This window comes from Ammospiza nelsoni, chromosome 3 (assembly GCF_027579445.1).
Source record: "Ammospiza nelsoni isolate bAmmNel1 chromosome 3, bAmmNel1.pri, whole genome shotgun sequence".
NCBI lineage: Eukaryota > Metazoa > Chordata > Aves > Passeriformes > Passerellidae > Ammospiza > Ammospiza nelsoni.
This window is the reverse complement of record NC_080635.1, coordinates 66,433,129-66,452,647: the sequence shown is the minus strand read 5'-3', so window position 1 is coordinate 66,452,647 and position 19,519 is coordinate 66,433,129. Positions and strand designations below refer to the sequence as shown.

Genomic DNA, 19,519 nt, shown 5'->3' with positions numbered 1-19,519 from the left:
TCACTTGAGGAAGGGAGGTTGCAGAATAGGTTCCCACAGGTCTAAGCAGGCTGGGTGGGGAAGGAAGGGAGCTGCTGAAAGGGACTGCACATCAGCGAGTTTGCAGGAGCAAGGGATGGACTCTGTGAGTCAGGAAAGCCTTTCAAATCTGGTAATGGATAACTGCCTAAGTACAGGAAAAGGTGTTTAACATGGCCTGCCCTCCTTGCAGACAGCAAAAGGAAAGAGATCTGAAAGACAAATGGCTCCCTAAAATGGCTTTTTAACTTCTGGTATTTTAACATTGGCCAGTCATATGCTGGAGACTCTCTTCCTGACCATAGTCCTTGCAGCATTTTGAGGAAGAACTTTTCCTTTTATTAGCGACTGCCCAGGCACTTGGAAATGGCAGTTTCCATTCACAGAGTCATTCTCAGTTTTACACGAGTCTGTGACAATGGCTCGGAAGCTGGAAGATTTTGAATCTAGAGAAGCCTGACTAACAGCAACGCTGCCTGCACTCTTAGAGGAGTACGTGTAAACCATTTTGAGAAAGGCAGATTTTGTGTTTGTTTCTTGCTTGTAAATGATGATATAGCATTTTGGTAGAAAAGTGCAGCAGAGGATTCCATAATTAGATATTAAAACAACAATGATTTCCACTGCTGGCAAGTATTTGCCAAATGTGGTTGCGTAGACAGGGATAAATACAATCCATGCTATAAAGTAAATTAGCATGCCAAAAGTGATGAATTTAGCTTCATTGTAATTCTCTGGCAATTTCCTACCTTTGAAGGCAAATATGAAGCAAATAAATGCTAGGGCAGCGATGTAGCCTAACATAATCCCAAAAGCTACAATAGATCCCTCATTGCATTCTAGAATTATTGCTCTTGGGATTGAGAAATTTTGATTTACAAAAGGTGTTCTAAATATAAGCCAGAAGGTGCAAATGATAACTTGAATTCCAGTGCAAGTGACCACAGTTGGAATAGGTTTATACATGCATTTCAGGAAATTTTGAAGCTTGGGATCAAAGCTGAAAGCTAGTAAAATTTTTAGTGACTTTATTAAAATACATGAAATGCAGAGTGTAAAACTTATACCAAAGAGTGTTTGCCTAGTTTTACATTTGAATTCTGTGGGTATATCTATGAAGAAGACAGTGCTTAAAAAAATTAAGAAGTGGCTGAAGAGAATAATGTAGCAGACAGTCAGACCACCAGATGCCTTTACTACTGGTGTGTCCAAGTTTTTGGTAAATATTACACAAATGGACAAGACCAACACAACCCCAAAAGCAGAGAGGAGGAGGAGGAAGATAGCAAACCAGTCAGTCCAGGCAAGGAAATAGATTGTCTTCCTGTAGCACGTGCTGCTGTTGATGGGAGCCCAGTAGGTTTTGTTGTTGCATCGGTAGCAGTAATCCATATCTGGAAGCATAAAAAAGGGAAGATACCTCAGAACCCTAAAGTTAATGAGCTGCAAAGCGGATTGTAGGGATTTGAGACACAGGAGCAATGTGGGAAAGGATGCTGAAGGGAAAGGATGGGTCTGGCTGGCTCCGAGTCCGGCTGTCGCTGCCCAGGGGGAGGAGCTGCAGGGCTGCGGTGGCACAAAGAGCTGAGGACAAGTGCCCGCAGCTCCCTGCCAGCTGGGGCAAGCCCTGCCTGCAGCCAGGGGCGAGCAGGGAAAACGACCAGTGAAATGTGACCAGTGAAGCTTTAATTGAAACCAGTTCTCTAGCAAAAATTTGAATTGCTTTTCTTTCATTTGTCTATTTTAACAACAAAACACCATAATATTCTCTTTACAGATAGCTTTTAAAACACAACAGCAAGAACAAACATTGCTTTAGATAAGGATTTGAAAGGTACTTTTGCTGTGCAATTCCTATTTTCTGATATGGAGAAATTTCACAATTAATTGAATAAGCAGATAAAATTTACTTTTCTTCTGCTCTCAGGGTATTAAAAAGTACATGCTACCTTAATTTTCTTGATTCCATCTTGCTTCCCCATATTTAATTTTCACCTTTAAAAGATTTTGCTTAAACCAGTGGTAAAGTATACATTAGATCTGATACAAAAATATACTGTACAGTATATTTTCACCTTTAAAAGATTTGATACCAAAATATATTATACAAAAATATACTGTTATATCAAATAACACAGTACTCTGTGGTAAGACACAAAATGTGCTGCTAAGTAAATTACATAACCCTTGAACTTCATAGATTCATAGGCTTCCAATCCTCTTGGTTGGAAGGGACTTTCAAAGACCATCTAGTTCCAATTCCTGCACCGGGGGCAGGGACACCTTCCACCACACCAGGTTGCTCAGAGCTCTGTCCAACCTGGCCTTGAACACTTCCAAGAATGGGGCAACCACCACAACTTCTCTGGGCAACCAGTGCCTCACCACCCTCAAAGACAAGAAATTGCTCCTGACTGGACTGAAGGTACTAAGGAAAGACAGGGAGGAAAGGCTCTATTTAATGAGAGTAAATCTCACTGATAAATCAGACAGAATTTCCATCCTAGCAAAGGATAATGCTAGTCAGCTGGACAATCTGTTTACTTTAAACTTGGCCTTTTAAAAAGCATTTATACCAAGTTTTACAGGAAAGTGATTATAAATAAATATTTAAATCCCATTCAAAAATTTAACCCAAGGTTCTCAAGGCACATTATATCCAAGGAAAACAATTACATTGATGTAGAAATAAACCTTTATTTGGACACTAATTTTTTACCTGTTTGGTTGCTGTAATGGTTTTCTGGGCAGTAAATACACTCATAGCAGCATGTGTGTGGACTTTCTGTAACCTTTTTCACCTGGCCTGGACTGCAGGGCTGGGAGCATGTTGACTGAACCTTCTGCAGTGTGCAGAGGGCAAAAAAAAAAGAGATCATCATCTTAGGTACAGCTAATTATAAGGGAACATTAATAGAAACCTCCAGGATTTTTGCAATTTTTTTAAATCATACATATTTTAAGGAAATCTGAAAATCTGAAAATTATGTTGAAAAACAGACATTGTAGGGTCCATGTTTGTTGTATTTTCTCCACACAGTCAATGAGTAATAGAATGGGGCATTATTTACCTGATAATTTTATTTTTGGGCCCTGAATGCTAATTTCTGGATTTGTGTACACCTTTAAAATCAAGATCAAAGTCTTTCTTTCAGCTTTGAACTTGCATTTATGCTACAGAGGATCACCTTCAAAAAATGCACAGAAGCATCTGAAGGGGAATTTGAGTGAACTGCTTCAAAAATGAGATCCTGAAGCTCTGCTCAGCTGCTCAGAGCCCAGGGGGTTCACCTTGGCCAGAAGGAGATGCTTTGGGGATGCTCTGTACTGCAGCTCTGAAACTCCTGACCCTCACCAGCTTGTCCCTGAGTCATGAAGCTCCACTCTGGGTGTGTGATCAGGGCCTTCTCTTGAGGTCTCCCTTCATGTCCTCCTTCCAAAGACATTTTTTTTGTCAAATCACCTGTCCTGAGGCACACTGCAACCTCATCTCCTTCCAAGTTGGTGTTTATAAGGAGGTGGAGACATTCCTTGCACCACAAAGAGGGACAAGGTTTGAGGTTTCCTTCTCTACTCAGCTAAGTTCACATGTGGGGACCAGGATTCAGCCCACCTAGCAAGCAGCCTCTCCCTGCCCCGTTAGTGGGGAATGCCTTGCAGCACAGAGCTGTGCCATGAACTCAGACATCCACCCATGCACAGAGGACAGATTGTCCAGCTGGAGCTGGCCAGGGCCACCCACTAGTCCTGTCTACACCGGTGCTGGGGCTCCTGGTGGCACCACCTACTCATGCTGCTGACCCCAGCTCTAACAGGGGCAAATAAACAACAAAACTTTTTTTTTTTTTTTTTTTTTTTAACAATGAAATCATCACATCTGAATCTTCATGTTAAAAAATGTGGTACATAAGTGAGGGCTTTTTTATACACCATAATTTTTTCTTTTAAAATGCCTTTGTAAGATTCTGTAATAGTATCCTTAGGACAGACATAACATTCTAGGGGCATTCTGGAGAAATAAATAGATTTTGTATCACTGAGCCTGCTCATAGGCTAACATGGATCTCAGGGTGCATGAAAGGGGTTGGATAAATTCAGAAAAGATTCTTTGCTCTAAGAGGAGAACATTAAATCACACAAGAGATTTCTAGCTGGCACATGTTCCAGTACCAAGTGCTGCAGGTAGAAAAAAACTGTCTTAAAATAAACTTCACACATTATGTCAACAAATTAAAAGTTACCTTTAGAGCCAGAAAGTCTTTTTTTTTCTCTTCATCCTCAAAGATAAAGCCACCTTTCTCAGCATCATATTCTGCCATAGTGGTGATTTCCATGTGGCCATCAATTTCTTTCCAAAGAAGAACATCATAACTGGTGCTCATATCGCCATGGGAGTCAAATTTGACTTCCTTATCACCATCAATGACTACAACTCTTTTAAGTTCTTCAAGGAGCTGCACATAAGTTTAAGGTTTAAGTTTAAGGTTTTAAGTTTAAGATAACATACACCAGTATCATGTCAGTGTGACAACCTGAGTAGTTTAACATATGTATGATAGTATAAAGTTAAAAAGAAATGCTTTTAGGACAAAGAAAAATATTAAAATTCTAATTCATTTTGTTTACGGAATTACATTATACAGACAATCATGCTGGCCGTAAAAATCTATCACTAAAAAGAATCATAATTTCATAAAATCATAATCATAGTATATTTTCCAGCCTTGAAAATTTTGGTGTGATATTCAGAGCAAATATTTTTGATGGCATAAGCTAAGAACCTTTTGGCCCTCTAAGAATCTTTTGGCCCTCTCCTTCTTGTAAAGACTGGTGGTGAGCAGCGCTCCTGTTACTTTACTGTCAGCAGAATCAATCTAGGCAACATTTGCTTCCAGAGTAAATTCTCCCAGCACGTCTGGGAGTAACTAGTACTGTTCCCAGCTGCAACTCAGCCTGAAATTTTGTATGGCAAGGTGAGACTCAGAACTGTTAATAATCAATGAACAATATATATGCTTTGTCAAGGCAACTGTCCAGCTCCGTATTGCAATCCATTCTGTTCAAGAGGGAAAAACTTCTGCCTCCCTCATCACAAGCAGACAGATGAAACAGGTCTGTGTGAATCTAGAAAAGGACAGGTTAAGGCACATTATATATCCCCACTCCCAGTGCATGAGGAGATCACTGAAGTACTCCCATTTAGCTGCCATGGCTCTTAATTGAAGAAAAAGCTTTATTATTTTGCAGGCCTAATGATTTTTTTGGCATCAATAATTAACTGACAAGAAAAAAATTCAATGTTTGCTGAAAGGCTGAACTCAACTGCATTTGAAAATCATGCTGTTACATGGGTCCATTTGTGATATTCATAGCATTTAACAAACATACTGAGGTGTATACTACCTCAATAGGCTTTGTCAAATGTATGTAACACATCTAGTAACACATACACATCTAGTATATATAATATGCCAACTTGTCATGTATAATGTAATTTTTTTGGGCATTTATACAGTTTATGAAGAATTGGTGTGTTTCTAACCAAATTGATTGGTGCATTTTATTTGGATGCTGCATAGTTGTGTGGAATGAATAGGGTTTTTTCATTGTATATACTCAGATTAGTAATTTAATTTTTCTGTTCTCCACTTTTTCAATTTGTCTAACAATATGAGAACACGAGAGCTTTTTGAATGCGTGTTGAGCTTCAGACAGAAGGGGCTAATATTTAGCAACCCCTCAGTGCAACTGGTTTTTGGCATTTTTTGCAAAGTCTGTAACAACAATCACTCTATTGTTTCCCTGTATTTGGAGATATATGATATGGATTACTTAGATCCTAAGAGTTTTCTGTACATATATATCTTCCTTCCTAGAGGGTTGAATTTTCATGTAGGAGAAACATGTTATGAAAACATCATAGGGAAAATAATTATCTCTCAGTTCTCTCCATGAGTGCTTAACATCTTAAAAGGAGTTAATTTGCATGGCTTGGCATTTATCAATTTATGGTGTAAATATAGCTCCATAAAGCTGCATTCCTGCTAAACAGTCCTGAATTTGTGCCATTAGTGTTTACTAATTCATGTAATTAGTCTGATTGTTACTGAGTTATTGATTAGTTGTTTTTTATTTCAAATCCCATATCTTGGTTTGACCTGCCCTGACCTAGGATAAGAGGTCAGAGCAAATCAGAGTGCTTCAGAGGTTGTTTGACTTTTAAGTGAATATTTGTTTAATCTTCTGAGTAAAAGTGTGTAAAAGTGAATAGTCCTGAGTATGTTCTTGGGTAAAAGGTCAGGTCAGGTTTACTTGTCTGATTTTTCCTTTTCTTTTCCCACCCAGTAGTGTGATAACAAGTGCCTCACCCATCTTAAAGATTATGTCTTTATAAGTCAAGATCAGACACAGGTACAATGTATTGCCTTTTCAGTTTCAGGTAGAGGCTCATTATGGAGGATAATACTTGAATTAAGACAAAACAGATACAATGGTGAGAGAAAGGAGAGAGGAAAATTGTAACTCTTTGGTGAATGCTCCTGTCCTGCAGTGTCCCCAACACTCAAGAGCACTCACGATGTGCATTACAGTGGTTTGCAGCAATGGGACCGACCACTATAGTCAAGTAGCTGATAAGGAGTAATTTGGTAAAAGGACCAAGCTTTTATCTCCAGGAATAGGGTGGCAAAAATGCAATGAAAGTTAGGCAGAATGAGACCTGTAAGAATTAGCATCATACCTCCCAGGGAGTGAAGGCAGATGGATCCTTGCAGTCTCTGTCTTTGCACAGCCCTTTAATGGCCTGAGCTATAGCATAGACTGCAAGCATAGTACTATGGATAAATCCTGGTTCAACATTAGCATTCAAAAAATCATCTCTCCAGATATGAGGCTTACTCCCATCATTTTCCAATAGATTATCCTGGGACTGGTTTGCAATGCACCTTTGAAAGTCATGATATTCCAGGTGTGCACAGACTGACAAAAGCATAATATATTCCCGTAAAAACTTGTTGTTTTCAGTCGGCTTTTTATGAAGGTTTCTCAAAAACTCTTGGAATGAGGAGATGTCTCCATTTTTAAATCCAAATCCCACAACTGTTCCCAGCTGTCTGATATTGGGCATTGTACTGATCTTGACTGCAGCTGACCAGTTATCACTCGCAATCCAGATTTTATTAACGTTCCTCTCAATTGCCTTCTTGAATAGTTTGAGCACATGAAATTGTCTCATAAAGACAACAATAACGTTTACTCTTTTTTCTTTGACAATATTCTCAATTGCTTGATCAACTTTGGTGTGAAAGGTGCTGTCAGAGAGATAGGCTGGCAGCATCTCTTTAAAGGCTATGCAAACGTTGTTTGCCATGGCCTGGACGCCAAAGCTCTCCAGAGCGAACCGCCCATTGTCATCATCAGTGGCTATTACTCCAATCCAGTTCCACCCAGATTCACAGATCAAGCGAGTCATTGCTCTTGTCTGGTGAAAATCACTGGGGATAGTCCTGAAGAAAGAAGGAAACCTGATTTTGTCACTGAGGATTTCAGCTGATGATGCAGGACTGACCTAGGAAGAATGAACAATTCAGTTACAGATGTGTTCTCCACCAAAGGATGCCAAGAGTTCCAAAGCTGCCATGATTGCTCTTTCTTCCCACCTGACCCAGATTCCCTCCTCCTGTGAATGAGCATCCACAAGCTGCAGCTAAATGGGGCAGGTTCTCTCTCCCTGCTCTTAGGATGCAGACTTGTGCCCAGTGCCAGTTACACTTTTTCCCTTCCACATAATTCAGTGAAGGCTGAGAGCAAAATCTTTCAAAATAGATACGACAGTAATGATGATATAAAGATTTTGTTTTACTCTGTTCAGATACCATCAATATGCTCTTCAAAACAATAATTAAAATATTGGCTATTTTTGAGTCTCTATTCAAATGGCTAGTACTCTTATATTTTGTAGTATTTTCCTATCACTGAGTGCTTTAGTGTGGTTCAACACACACACACACACACACACACACACACACACACACACACACACACATATTTTCTCCCCAACATATATTTAATTATTATATTTCAAAAGCATCATTAAATTGGTTGGAAGAACTTCACAGACAAACAAACAGTATCCAATAATACAAAGTGTTATACTTTTTTCATACAAAAGATTTATTATCTTTTTCTTGCAAATGTAGCTGGAAAAGCATAAAAAGAACATTGCTATTTAAATCTCTCCAGTTTTAATCCTTTCTTATTTTTTTGTTGGAACTTTTTTTTCCCCTATATTTCTTGACAGTTCTTAAAAAGTAAATTTAAGCTTTCCAAAACAAGAGTCGCCCGTCTGGAGGGGATACCAAAATCTTACTGGGTCAGAACACTGCAGATGCTATTGATAAGAAAAATCTGTTGATTCCCATTTTCCATCTACACCCTACTGCAGATTTTTTTAGTCACTTGCCTTTTGATTATGTTCAAGTGTGGCACTTTGGTTTTCATACTTACTACAGTTCCTGTGGTGGCGTTGGAGGTCAGAATTACTTCCTACCATTGCAGAGGAGAAGATTCAGTTAGAAGTTATCTTTAGTTCAGATTTTATGTCTTTTCCACTTATTTGGTTAATTTATATCTATTGCCAAAACCAAAGTGCAAGACAGGATGGTATGGAAGTGGATCTCTTTCATCCTTCTTAGTCCTGGCCTTGACCCCAATTCTTTCACAAAGGTGACAGCAGGAAGCTTAGCACAGCCTAAGCACAAATGTGGGACTGTACTAGTCCTAGAGAGGTCAGAAATAGAAAAGAATGTTTTGGGAAGGACTAGTGTGGATCTAAACTGTTGTACTCTTTCATTTCTACAATTGTTTGAAGAGTACTAGGAGAAAATATTTGTTTTAGAGCAATCTTCCTCACTTCCCTGTCCATAATTTTTACTGATTCCAACATTTAATTTCTCTTGGGCTGGAGAGAATTCCTGAATTTCTGGATAGATCAGATCTGATCTGGTCTCTATTTTTTTTTTTTTTTTTAGCTTGAGATTGAGTATTGTCATATTCACCACCAGGCAAAGTGTTCATGTCAGCTGTAACTTTGCTGCCTGAACAAAGTCCTTGAGTGTCGTCCAAGGTACACTGGAGTAGCCAGGACTGACCAAAGGCACTACCAGGCTGACAAGAGCCCAGCATGAGCCTGGAAAAACACTTGGATAAATGTGCCTTGGGTATATAAAGAATCCCTTACTGCCTTTGTTTGCGTAAATGAATCAAGGCCTCCACTTGGAGCTGAAACCCACCCGTCCTGATGTCCTTAGGATAAACCAAATCCTGCCCTGTAGTAAATACGTGGCTTTTGCAAGTCCTGTGATTAGAGCCTTAATTGTTAGCATGGTAAATCTGACCCTCTGTCCAAAATAATATAGTTGCCTCAAGCCTACCTGTGGGATTAATTGCAAAGCCAACAGCCTTGACACTGCCATGGACACCTCTGAGTAGCTGGCTCCAATGACTGCCTTGACTCTCGGGATGTAGTCTGAGTAGTTGCACTTGAACTCCACAGCATCCTCAGAAGAGTTGAATTTAGACAGAAATCTCAGGGCAGACGCCATGGCTTTTGTAACTTCTGCACACGTGTCGTAGATTTCATAGCCCAGGGTAACTCCAGACAACAGCGTTGAGTTGTTGATGGTTTCAATAGCATGTATCATTGCAAGTGTCTGAAGAAAAACTTGAATTTCAAAGCTGTCAGAGAAATATAGGTGGTGTTTTTTAGAAAAACTTCGCTGGAAGCAAGGGTGAAGCAAAGTCTGTTTTGAGCATATCCCTTAGAATTTTACAACTGCTGAAAAGAACTGATGGGTAGTAAGTTTTTTGTGCTTTTCTTGGGTTTAGTGTACAAAAGATTAAAAGCCATTTTTTTCTCATTTAACAGGAGACTAAGTAAAATAAACACAGAGTCAAAAATATACTTGAATAAAAGTGTTTTTCTGAAAAAGAAAAATGTACTAAAAGTTTAATTTTCATGATACATGAAACATTTGCAAGTGATATCTTCGAAGCATCTGTCAAAGTCAGTGAAGATATTCTAGTTTACTACACCTGCCCACTAAGTTTTTAAAAAATGTATTTATTTTCACCAAAGGCATGAAGCAAAGAAAAGGAAGTACTAAATGTTTCAGAATAGAAGAAAATATTTCAGAGGTCAAAGTCTTTGGAGGTTGCATTGATGTTTCTAAAATACTCTTCTGACCTGATGAAGTTAGCGCAGATATTTCCTCTCATCTCCAGTGGATGCTGTAACAGGTGATTAATCAAAACTGAGATAGCACAAAATGTGTACAATACAACAAACTCTCCTCTTGGGCAAATTTCTCTAAAGATTACAAATCTTGTGATCTAAATTAAATTTCAGATGGACTGGAGATAATTTATGTCTCCATAGAAAAATAATGGAAGACAGACAGAATTATCAACCTACTCAACATTTTGACATAAATCCAGATGGATACCTGCATACCTAGCTAATTATTAGATTCAGATGTGGGATTAAGTTGTAAAATTGAAATAAAATTGTGGATTTGCACCTATATTTAAATTTTAAAAAATACATGTTTGGAATTCCTGGTCTTAGGAAATATTTATTTTGTAATTAAAATAAAATTCTTCACCAGGTTTCCTTTTCAGGTATTCCAGAAAAATGGACATTTCAAGCACAGTAGGACTTGGAGCCAACAGAATAAATATTCTGATGCAAAGAATGCATGCATGGCAAGGTGTTTATATGTAGGCTATCATATAACATAAAGCCACAATTATACTTCCAAGTGTAATAATGATGGTAATTTAAAAAATAACTACAGTGTCACCATCAAGGTACTATCATAGATTATAACTGAGCTGCCCAAGAGATGGGAGGCAGATTTTACTATGGGCTTGGGAAAAATTGAATAGTCTGCCTGTGTCCAGATCATGTAGGTTCAGCTTCATAACAAATAATGAATAGATGCCCAGCTGAGTCCTTCAGATCTATGGCAAATTAGCAATATGAAATGTATACATGGAAATCAGATGATAACACAAACATCCACGGCTATTTGATTATCTGTGAAGATTGAAATAGGATCAAATGCTCATTCCCTTCCTCAGTAAACTGCAGTATTTTTTATTGTAACTTGCCCATATTTTGTCATCCTCTGTTAATTTACGTGAAATTTATCTGTTAATTTACGTGAAATTTATGTGATGTCCAAGGAATTTTTAAGTCTAAGCGAAAAAAACCCCCAGAATTTGTTGACCTTAACGTAAGAGTTACATGCCCAGTTGTCAGCGCTCTCTTCTTTGCTGTATGTTTAATTTCCAGTATTACTCACCCAGCACAATTCTGAATTACTGGCTTGATGGGATCTTCTTCTGGATGCAGCATTTCGCTGTGAACTGAAAACAAGCCTCCAATAACGATGTCCCCCGGAGCACTGGCACCCACAAAGTCGTCAGCATTCTGGCAGGAGAGAGCGACGTCGCTTCCGACCATGAAGCAGGGGATCAAAAAGATAACAAATGCCATGTGTCCCAGCTTTGAGTCAATCAAGCTGCAGCAACAACAAGGGCTCCTGTGTCATCTGTAAAGAGCAGCAAAGGACAAAGGCTGCACTCAAAAGCTGGTGACACCTCATAAGGTGCTTGTATTTGCCTCACTGGACAAGGCTTTTTTATTGAAGGCACTAAAGCAGTGCTGTCAAATAAAATGTGAGGGTGCGGTGGTGTGAGAGTGCAGAGGGAGGGAGAAAGATAAATGAGTTTAAAAGGAAATGCTGGACATTAAATCTCTCATGTTGTGTTCAAAGTTTCTGATACCTTATCTAAAACACGTGGCAAATATTTTGGTATAAATTTGGGCTTGTTTTGAATTCCTTCCAGCTGAGTGCAGTGTGCAAAGAAGTAATTATATAATATGGTAGTAGTGATACTGCTGTGACCATGTTTTAAGAGCCTGGTCTGAAAATGCTAAAATATATAAAAAAACACCCCTGTCACAGTGTGCTTTATATCAGACTCTGGTTCAAAAATCCCAACCCCAAACTACCAAAAGACTGCTTTTCTCTCAAACCCTTATATGTTTTAAAATCCTTGTACAAAAATCATTTGGATTAGCTAATCTTTTCCTTAATGGTTCTGAGGTACATGTCTTAAGGACTTCAGTGGGTTTTGGATCAGGTTCCATATTAACAAACCAGGCCAAGTCTGCTGCTGGTTAATGTGATAAACACAGAACAGTGGGAATCAATAACATTAGTCCCAGTTTTTGCTTTCCTCCCCTTCTGACTGAGCACACCAGGGCAGGAACAGCAGCTCCTGTGCTGTGGGAGGGATGGGAAGTGGCTGTTCTCACCAACACTGCTCCCCTCAGATCCGCAGGAATCAGATGCTGTGCCAGAAGGAAACCCAGGGAAAAGAGAAGCAGAAACTGGACTCTCAGTTTTCATAAACCCCAATCTTAAACATCAAAGTGAACCTCCTTAGGACAGAAACGTGACTTATGCTAATAAGTCCATTTGTGCGAGGGACACAAATCTGATCTCCGGTCTGATCTGATCTCTGCTTCTGACATTGGTTTATTTCCTGTTTTCTTTTAATGGCTTCTTCAGATTTTGCTTCTTTTGGCAGTATGCCAAAACTCTCCCAAAAGAATGGGTTCAGTCATAGCATATATTGTCTGTGATTGTATTAAATCTAGGTTTACACAGAAAATTTCAACCAAGGTTTATTTACCGGCAAAGAAAATTAGAAATGTGTTGTTTGTTATGCATTATTTTTGATAAGCATATTGTATAAATTATTCAAATTACTATATTTTTCTTATTTTCTCAATAGTCTCTTTGTAGTAAAATATCCATTTACAACCAAGATACTTCTTGTAAATGCAAATGCAATAGACAAAATACTTGCCAGCGCAAATGTTAATCTCTAGTTAAGTTAACATTTGGTCTTTTCATTTTAATGAAACAGTTTGTATTTCTTTCATCTGCCTTCTTTCTTTCCATGTGGGATTCTCACTGCTGGGTCAGTGCAGATAGTAAAAAGCTGCCTGCCTTTTCTTTAATATATATGACCACACTTATTTATGGGCAGATGTTGATACCAGTTTATTCTGCTTCTGCTCTGACTCACAAAAATTCCAGCTATTCCAAAGGTTTTCCTCTTGACTTATAACAGCATTAACTGTAGTCAGATGCTGGCCCTGAGTTATGAGACATTCACCTGCAAATATTCATGTGCTTGCTGCTTTCCAGCCATGTAATGCAACCTAAAGCCTGGTTCCACATACTCTAGTATTTCCTGTACCTTGCATATGATTCTGTATATAAAACTTGTGTGTACTTAGATGTAAGTAAGGCATAAGACTGGAGCTAGCCATTTCCTTAAACAAGTCATAAGAAATATCAGTATAAAATGTAGCTTTTAAGGGCTTACCACTAAATATTATTATAAGGACTCAATGGAAACACAGTACTGATAATTTTAAACTTCAAATTTGTTATGGTTTATGATTAGAAGCAAAAAAGGAACTTTACTCTGGCCAGTCTCTAAAAGCATATTAATTTCTATAGAAGAGGATTTTACCTACAAATAGAAAATCCTTACTTGATCACTTTGGAAAGTGGAAGTTGACAGAATAAACATCACATATAATTGATGCATAATTTCATGTTATTTATAAAAACACCGTAAAAAGAGATGTGCTTTCAAGTCAACTTCGCGGATTTTAGGTCACAGTGTTATTTTCAAAAGAAAGAGGGTTTATTGGTTTTGTTTATTTTCAATATTTATATCTCATAATTACTACTAGCAATAAGAGGTATGTAATAGTTTTACTTATATACCTCAGCCTAATCTAGTATTGCAGAATTGACTTGAACCATTTGCAAATATCCTTTCTTTAGCACTTGGGTGCAATAGAAATAATTGTACAGTACAAAGTGTTCCTTGTTTCAAATGTAGTGACATATCATGGACACAACACCAGACTTTCACAGTTGTCAGCACAGGAGTATTTCCTGTCAGGTAGATTGAAGCATAAGGGTTGGGGAAATTTGGTGAAGTACCATCATCTCTCAAAATCTGCCTCTAATGGACTGTGCAAAGATGGAAAACAGGACCCAACAATCCCAAAGCTACTGTGAGAACCATGGGTGAATTCTAAGAGGCTTTAGAGGATCTTGCAGGAGACAAAGAGGTCCTGTCAGTGTCTCTGTGTGCCCCAGAGTTACCTGTTGCCATGACAAAGTGGTTACTCCCACCTGGACTTTGAGAAAGACCAGAATTGGTGGGGTTTGGAGGATGGCTCTTGCAAGCCCTCAGCATTAATCCTTCAGGTGACCTCTTGTAAATTTATGCCTAGTAAATTTTTTGGCGAAGTGTTGAAAAGACCCACAATTAACAATGTACAAGAGAAGCTGGGTATGACTTGAGTGTGAGACCAACAGGGTGTAGCCTCACATCAGTGGACACCTGGGAATGGATCACCTGCTCCTCCTGTCTTTGCAGCCTCTAGACCTGGCCAGACACGTCTCTCTGCTTTTGTGCAGAAGGAAGTTTTGCAACTCTCAGTTGCTTTGTCCAGCAAAGAGGGGCTCTACACTGTTACATGAAACAAAGACCAACATTTTGGCTGAACTTCTTTGTCCTAGCTGTTGTTTCTCATGGAGATGATAATGGCTTAGATTCCAACAGGAATATCTTTTATCTGAAGCCCATCCAGTCAGGTACTGTTAAAGGAGAAAGACATTTTTTCATGACTTTCTATTTTAAACTGGTTTTAATTGTGGTGTTTCCAAACATACATCAGATAGCAAAATCCTCAGCCAGACGTCCACTATAGCTAACGGAAGAAAGAAAAAAATTGGATATTCTCACTGTTATTCATTTGAATAACATTTGAATTTCATTTGAGTAGGGTAGCCCCCCTCACTCAGCCACAACTTACACTGACCCAGCGGCAATTGTCCTTTTTGAAGAAGCCAGCAACATCCAAATAAAATCCCATCATTTGCACTAAAAAGATTAAATATTGGTTAGGATTGCCAGCTTTCTTGATCAAGAGAACCATAGTGTTTAACACAGTGATTTTGATTTACTAAATTTCTTTTAAGGAAGTTCAAATAATGAGAGGAAAAAAAGAAGGAGGCATTTAATGATTTAATTTCAAGTGCATTAAAAAAATTCTCCAATTTATTTGGACCTATATAGATTAATATTAAATATGAAAATTAAAAATGGGAAGATAAATACTCATTATTCTGATTTGTGGTCTGTTATAAAAAACAAAGATAAAAATAAAAAAATGCATGAAGTGAAACGGAATTTGGATGGAAGCCAACAGCTCACATTAATTCCTGAGAAACAAACGAACTCAATTTTCAAGTTCATTGAGTTTGTCCTCTAGAGGATGTCAGCTGAGCTGCATGGTGGGAAGGACAAATCCTGTTTTTCTTTATCAGGTCACAATGTTGTAACGTGTCTCCTGATGTTCCTTGAAAGTTGAATTTCCCCTGATGCAAATTACCTTTCTGGTTGAAAACTGAGATGCTGGGGCATGGAACTGCCTTCAACCTCCTCCCTGGACTGTCAGGGACATCCTGGGCAGTCTCACAATTTCTTTTACAGAGTGTTTTAGTAATGAGTCCATGTTGTACACATTCAGTGCACCTTCTGCTGTTTATGCTAGGAAAAGGGTACAAGAAATTAAAACAGAGTTGTGAAAGGGCCTACATTTGAACTAAAGCCTACATTTGGTTTTTTTAGTTCTGGTCAGATATGTTTGTTTCACTTAGCTTTTCTCTGATATTTTAATATACTTAGATTAAATTTCAAGTCAAACACAATTTTATTGTGAAAAAATCAAGGGGATTTGAATTTTCTGATGTTGACAGAATATATTTTTAGCCATTACAAAATTGAATTTACTTGTAAAGGACCTGGTTGTTCTTTTAAAATAATCCAGCAAACCTAATCCTATCCCACCCACCCAAGATAGTCAGCGACATAGGTTGGATGCAGGACAATTTTTCATAAAAGCCAGCATGGTAGGCATGACCCAACTTATCGAGATGACATTTTCAGAATTTTTCAGGTTTTATGTCTCTCCTTTGTTCCATCTCCCCCTCTTTTAATTGAAACACAAGAGAGCAAAAATGTCATTCATCTGTTGACAATGCAAATATTTGGTTCCAGCCTGTAGTGAAAGGGTCACTACAGGGAAAGAAAACCTCTAACTTAGGAATTTGGGCTTTCTCCTGAGAGGCTGGAAGCCAAGGGTCCTTCTGCCAGTGACTGCTCTCAATCCTAGAGTAACATCTTTGCTACCTAAAAGGAGGGGACTCACATCTTTCTTCTTCCGGTGTCCCATACTTACTAGAATGTCATTGAAAATTTGTTTGAGAAAGCCCTTCTTGCCAGAGCAGTAAGTACCTCCCTAAGAGACTCAGCAAATGCAGAAAAGCCTGGGGTTGTATTGCCTAGTATATCTAGCATGTTTTGGAAATGCCTGTCAGTAGGAAAGTTGGGCTGGAGATCACGTCACACAGAAATGCCAATGGCAAGAAAGTATGAAGTTTGTGCCAAGCAACTCTCAGTATTATTAATAAGGAATAGAGTTCAAAATAAAATTAGGCTTATAGGAGTTTTAAAATGTAAATGGTTACACATTTTAGACATCTCCAAGGGTATTGATTGTGGAGGATCTGAGAGAGTGGTTTTGAATACATTCTGCCAAAGGGACAGGTAACCACATAAATCCATATAGTCATCTTGGTGACCTTGTACTTATTCTCATTAAATCACTTTGCAAAGAGCATTTAGTGATTTTTTAACTCTGGCACTTCTTGTCCCACCTAAGTTCCTTAAAAATATTCACATTTTTCTTCAGGCATTTTGGAGATAAAAGAGAACTGCTAATATTAAACAGTAACTTGAATAAGAGAAATGAAAATAGGTTTTGGAAGCAGGGACTGAAAGTCAGGTGGACCCTAATTTCAAGGGAATGCCTTAATTACTAAAATGTATCACGAAAATACTCACCCAAATGTTCAAGTCTATTCAAATTTGTCAGCAGATATCTATGCAAATATCAGCAATAATAAGAAGAGAGAATTAATTTGCTTCTGTCCCTCAGTATACTTTAACATGAACACATTTGGAAAACAAGGATTTAAAACTCTTCAGATAGAAAAGAGAATGAAGTCCATGTCTCCCAAATGTGCTGGCTGACAGGACCCAGAATGGCACACCAGGAAAAGAGAAGGTCTTCCCTTTTCCATTCCATAAACGTTTATCTTGTCACTGTCTCAAAACCATGTGTCTTTTCCCTGAATACTTAGTTATCTGACACAGAGAAAGATGCTTTGGGATTGGGTTGGAGAATTTCCAGATGTCCCTTCCAACATCATCTATTGTGTAGCTCTGTGATAATGCCACACTCAACAGCATCTGGGAATAGATGCCAAATTGTAGAAGATGCAAATGGGACTTGAGGCTCCTCTCAGGACAAACTACTGTAGGGAGTCCTGAGCTCAGCCAGCAGGTCTTGGGGAACTCTGTTTCTGAGAGTTTATATCTCCTTCTGTTTGTACAGGAGATAAGCTGTTAAGAGGTCCTTTCCCAGCTGTGAGGAGCTCTGGAGGCAAGGAACAAGATTCCCGAAAGCAGAGAGGTTTTATGCCTTAGTCCAGGCTTGATGCTTATTGATTCAAGGTTGTCATTGCCACCCTTATTCTGGATTTTTAATTTACTTCGGCTAAGATCTTTTGAGGTCTTAAAAGATTTCCGTTCACCTTACAAGATTTAACTGATTGTGTTACAAAAGTAAACATACACCTGCAAAGAGAGTGCAGGCAGAACAGGTGACGCTCATAAAAATTCCTTTCAGATAAGGAAAAGAACCCAAAATAGTAAATCCATGAATCACTCTGGAGGTTGACTTCAACCTTCATATTGAAAGACTGAGGAAAAAAGAAAAAAAGTGTCACACATTAACACCATTGGGAATGTTTATTTCCAAAAAGTTCACAGTTACAATATTGTAGAGTAATTTAACATTCTACACATTTCCTACAGAATATTGTGCACTATTGTTTAAGGACAACTTACATATACAAAAATACTGCATTGCCGACTTTGACTAACAAGAAAAGAGCAAAAAGATTTTGCTGTAATTTCTGTTCCCTGACAAGAAATTATCTTCGAAGAAATACCTCAAGGATGAATAAACCCATTAATCTGCACTTATTCTCACAAGCATTCTGCCTATACACATTATTTTAGAAATACAATATGAAATGGCTACCAGCACACAAATGAATTTGATCTTAAGTTTGGTATTAAATCTCTTTGCAATCATGCAGCTTTTAAAGCTGAGGGTGATAGAACAATTACCATGACCTCTATTAACTGGAAGAAGAAACAAGTTATGTCAGCAGCTATCCAAAAGAGAGAAAAAAATTATTAGGATCAACCAATAACAGAGCAAAGTTACATTAGCTATGTGAATTTTTCTTTTACTTGTTGCCAGAGATTTGTTGATATTTTCTCCAGTAGATTTTCAGGCATTCAATTTTCTGCAATTTTCAGGTACTTCCACCATGGCCTACACAAATGAAATGGCTATTGTCATACTGCCAGACAGAAATTTCATGATTTCATAGAAAAGTAAGGAAGTTTCATCTGGAAAAAAAAAAAAAAGAAAAAAAAATTAGTATTTTCCTAGAGGGATACTTAAATATTTCTATGTTTAAAAGATAGAAATATTTACCAGTCTTTTCTGTTAGATGGGGCCACTCCAAAGTTTGAAAAGATAAGTAAAAAGCAGGTTGTTCTAAGGATTCCCCTTCTTTCAATAGAAAAAGGGGTTTCTATCATTTAGAAATAATCCAGAGGGGCAGCAAGAAAAAGAACTTAAGGAGTTTGAGGTCAATTCATGAAGTGTTTTTCCATCTGTTGTTTTGGGGTTTTTTTTTGGTTTGGTTTGGTTTGATTTTAAATTAGAATGGTTTCCTTCTTTTCACACATCAATTTTTTTTATGTAAATTTCCACCACCAACTGGGGGAGCTCTGTTTTAATGTCACTCCTAGTGACAATAAAAATAATATTTGTGTGGCATCTAATGTCTAAATTTTTAAAATCTTTAATACGCTGAAATGCAGATACTGCTTCTTCTAAATCTGTAGAATAAATTTGCTTATGTGGATGCAGAATCCTTTGACATTCATATGTCTAAGCAGATTAATAAGGGCAGCAGAGTCTCGAGACATATAAAATGGTTTGAACTGAAAAGGACCATTAAAGATCATCTAGTTCCAAACCTCCTGCCATGGGCAGGGACACTTTGCACTAGACCAAACTGGCCCCATCCAACCTGGCCTTGAACACTTGCAGATATGGGGCATCCACAACTTCCTGGGCAACCTGTTCCAGTGCCTCTCCACCCTCACTGTAAAAATGTCTTCCTTATAA

At 38.2% G+C, this 19,519-nt stretch overlaps 1 protein-coding gene across 1 annotated transcript; it reads right to left on the bottom strand.

Annotated features, from left to right (window-relative positions):
* Positions 1 to 291: 291 nt before the first annotated feature.
* On the bottom strand, positions 292 to 11,575 carry GPRC6A (G protein-coupled receptor class C group 6 member A). Its single transcript, XM_059469334.1, has 6 exons — positions 11,382 to 11,575; positions 9,450 to 9,753; positions 6,758 to 7,585; positions 4,260 to 4,472; positions 2,738 to 2,861; positions 292 to 1,412 (listed from the first exon to the last, which is right to left on the bottom strand). The coding sequence occupies exons 1-6, from the start codon at positions 11,573 to 11,575 to the stop codon at positions 292 to 294; spliced, it is 2,784 nt and encodes a 927-aa protein (XP_059325317.1).
* Between the last annotated feature and the right edge of the window lie 7,944 nt (positions 11,576 to 19,519).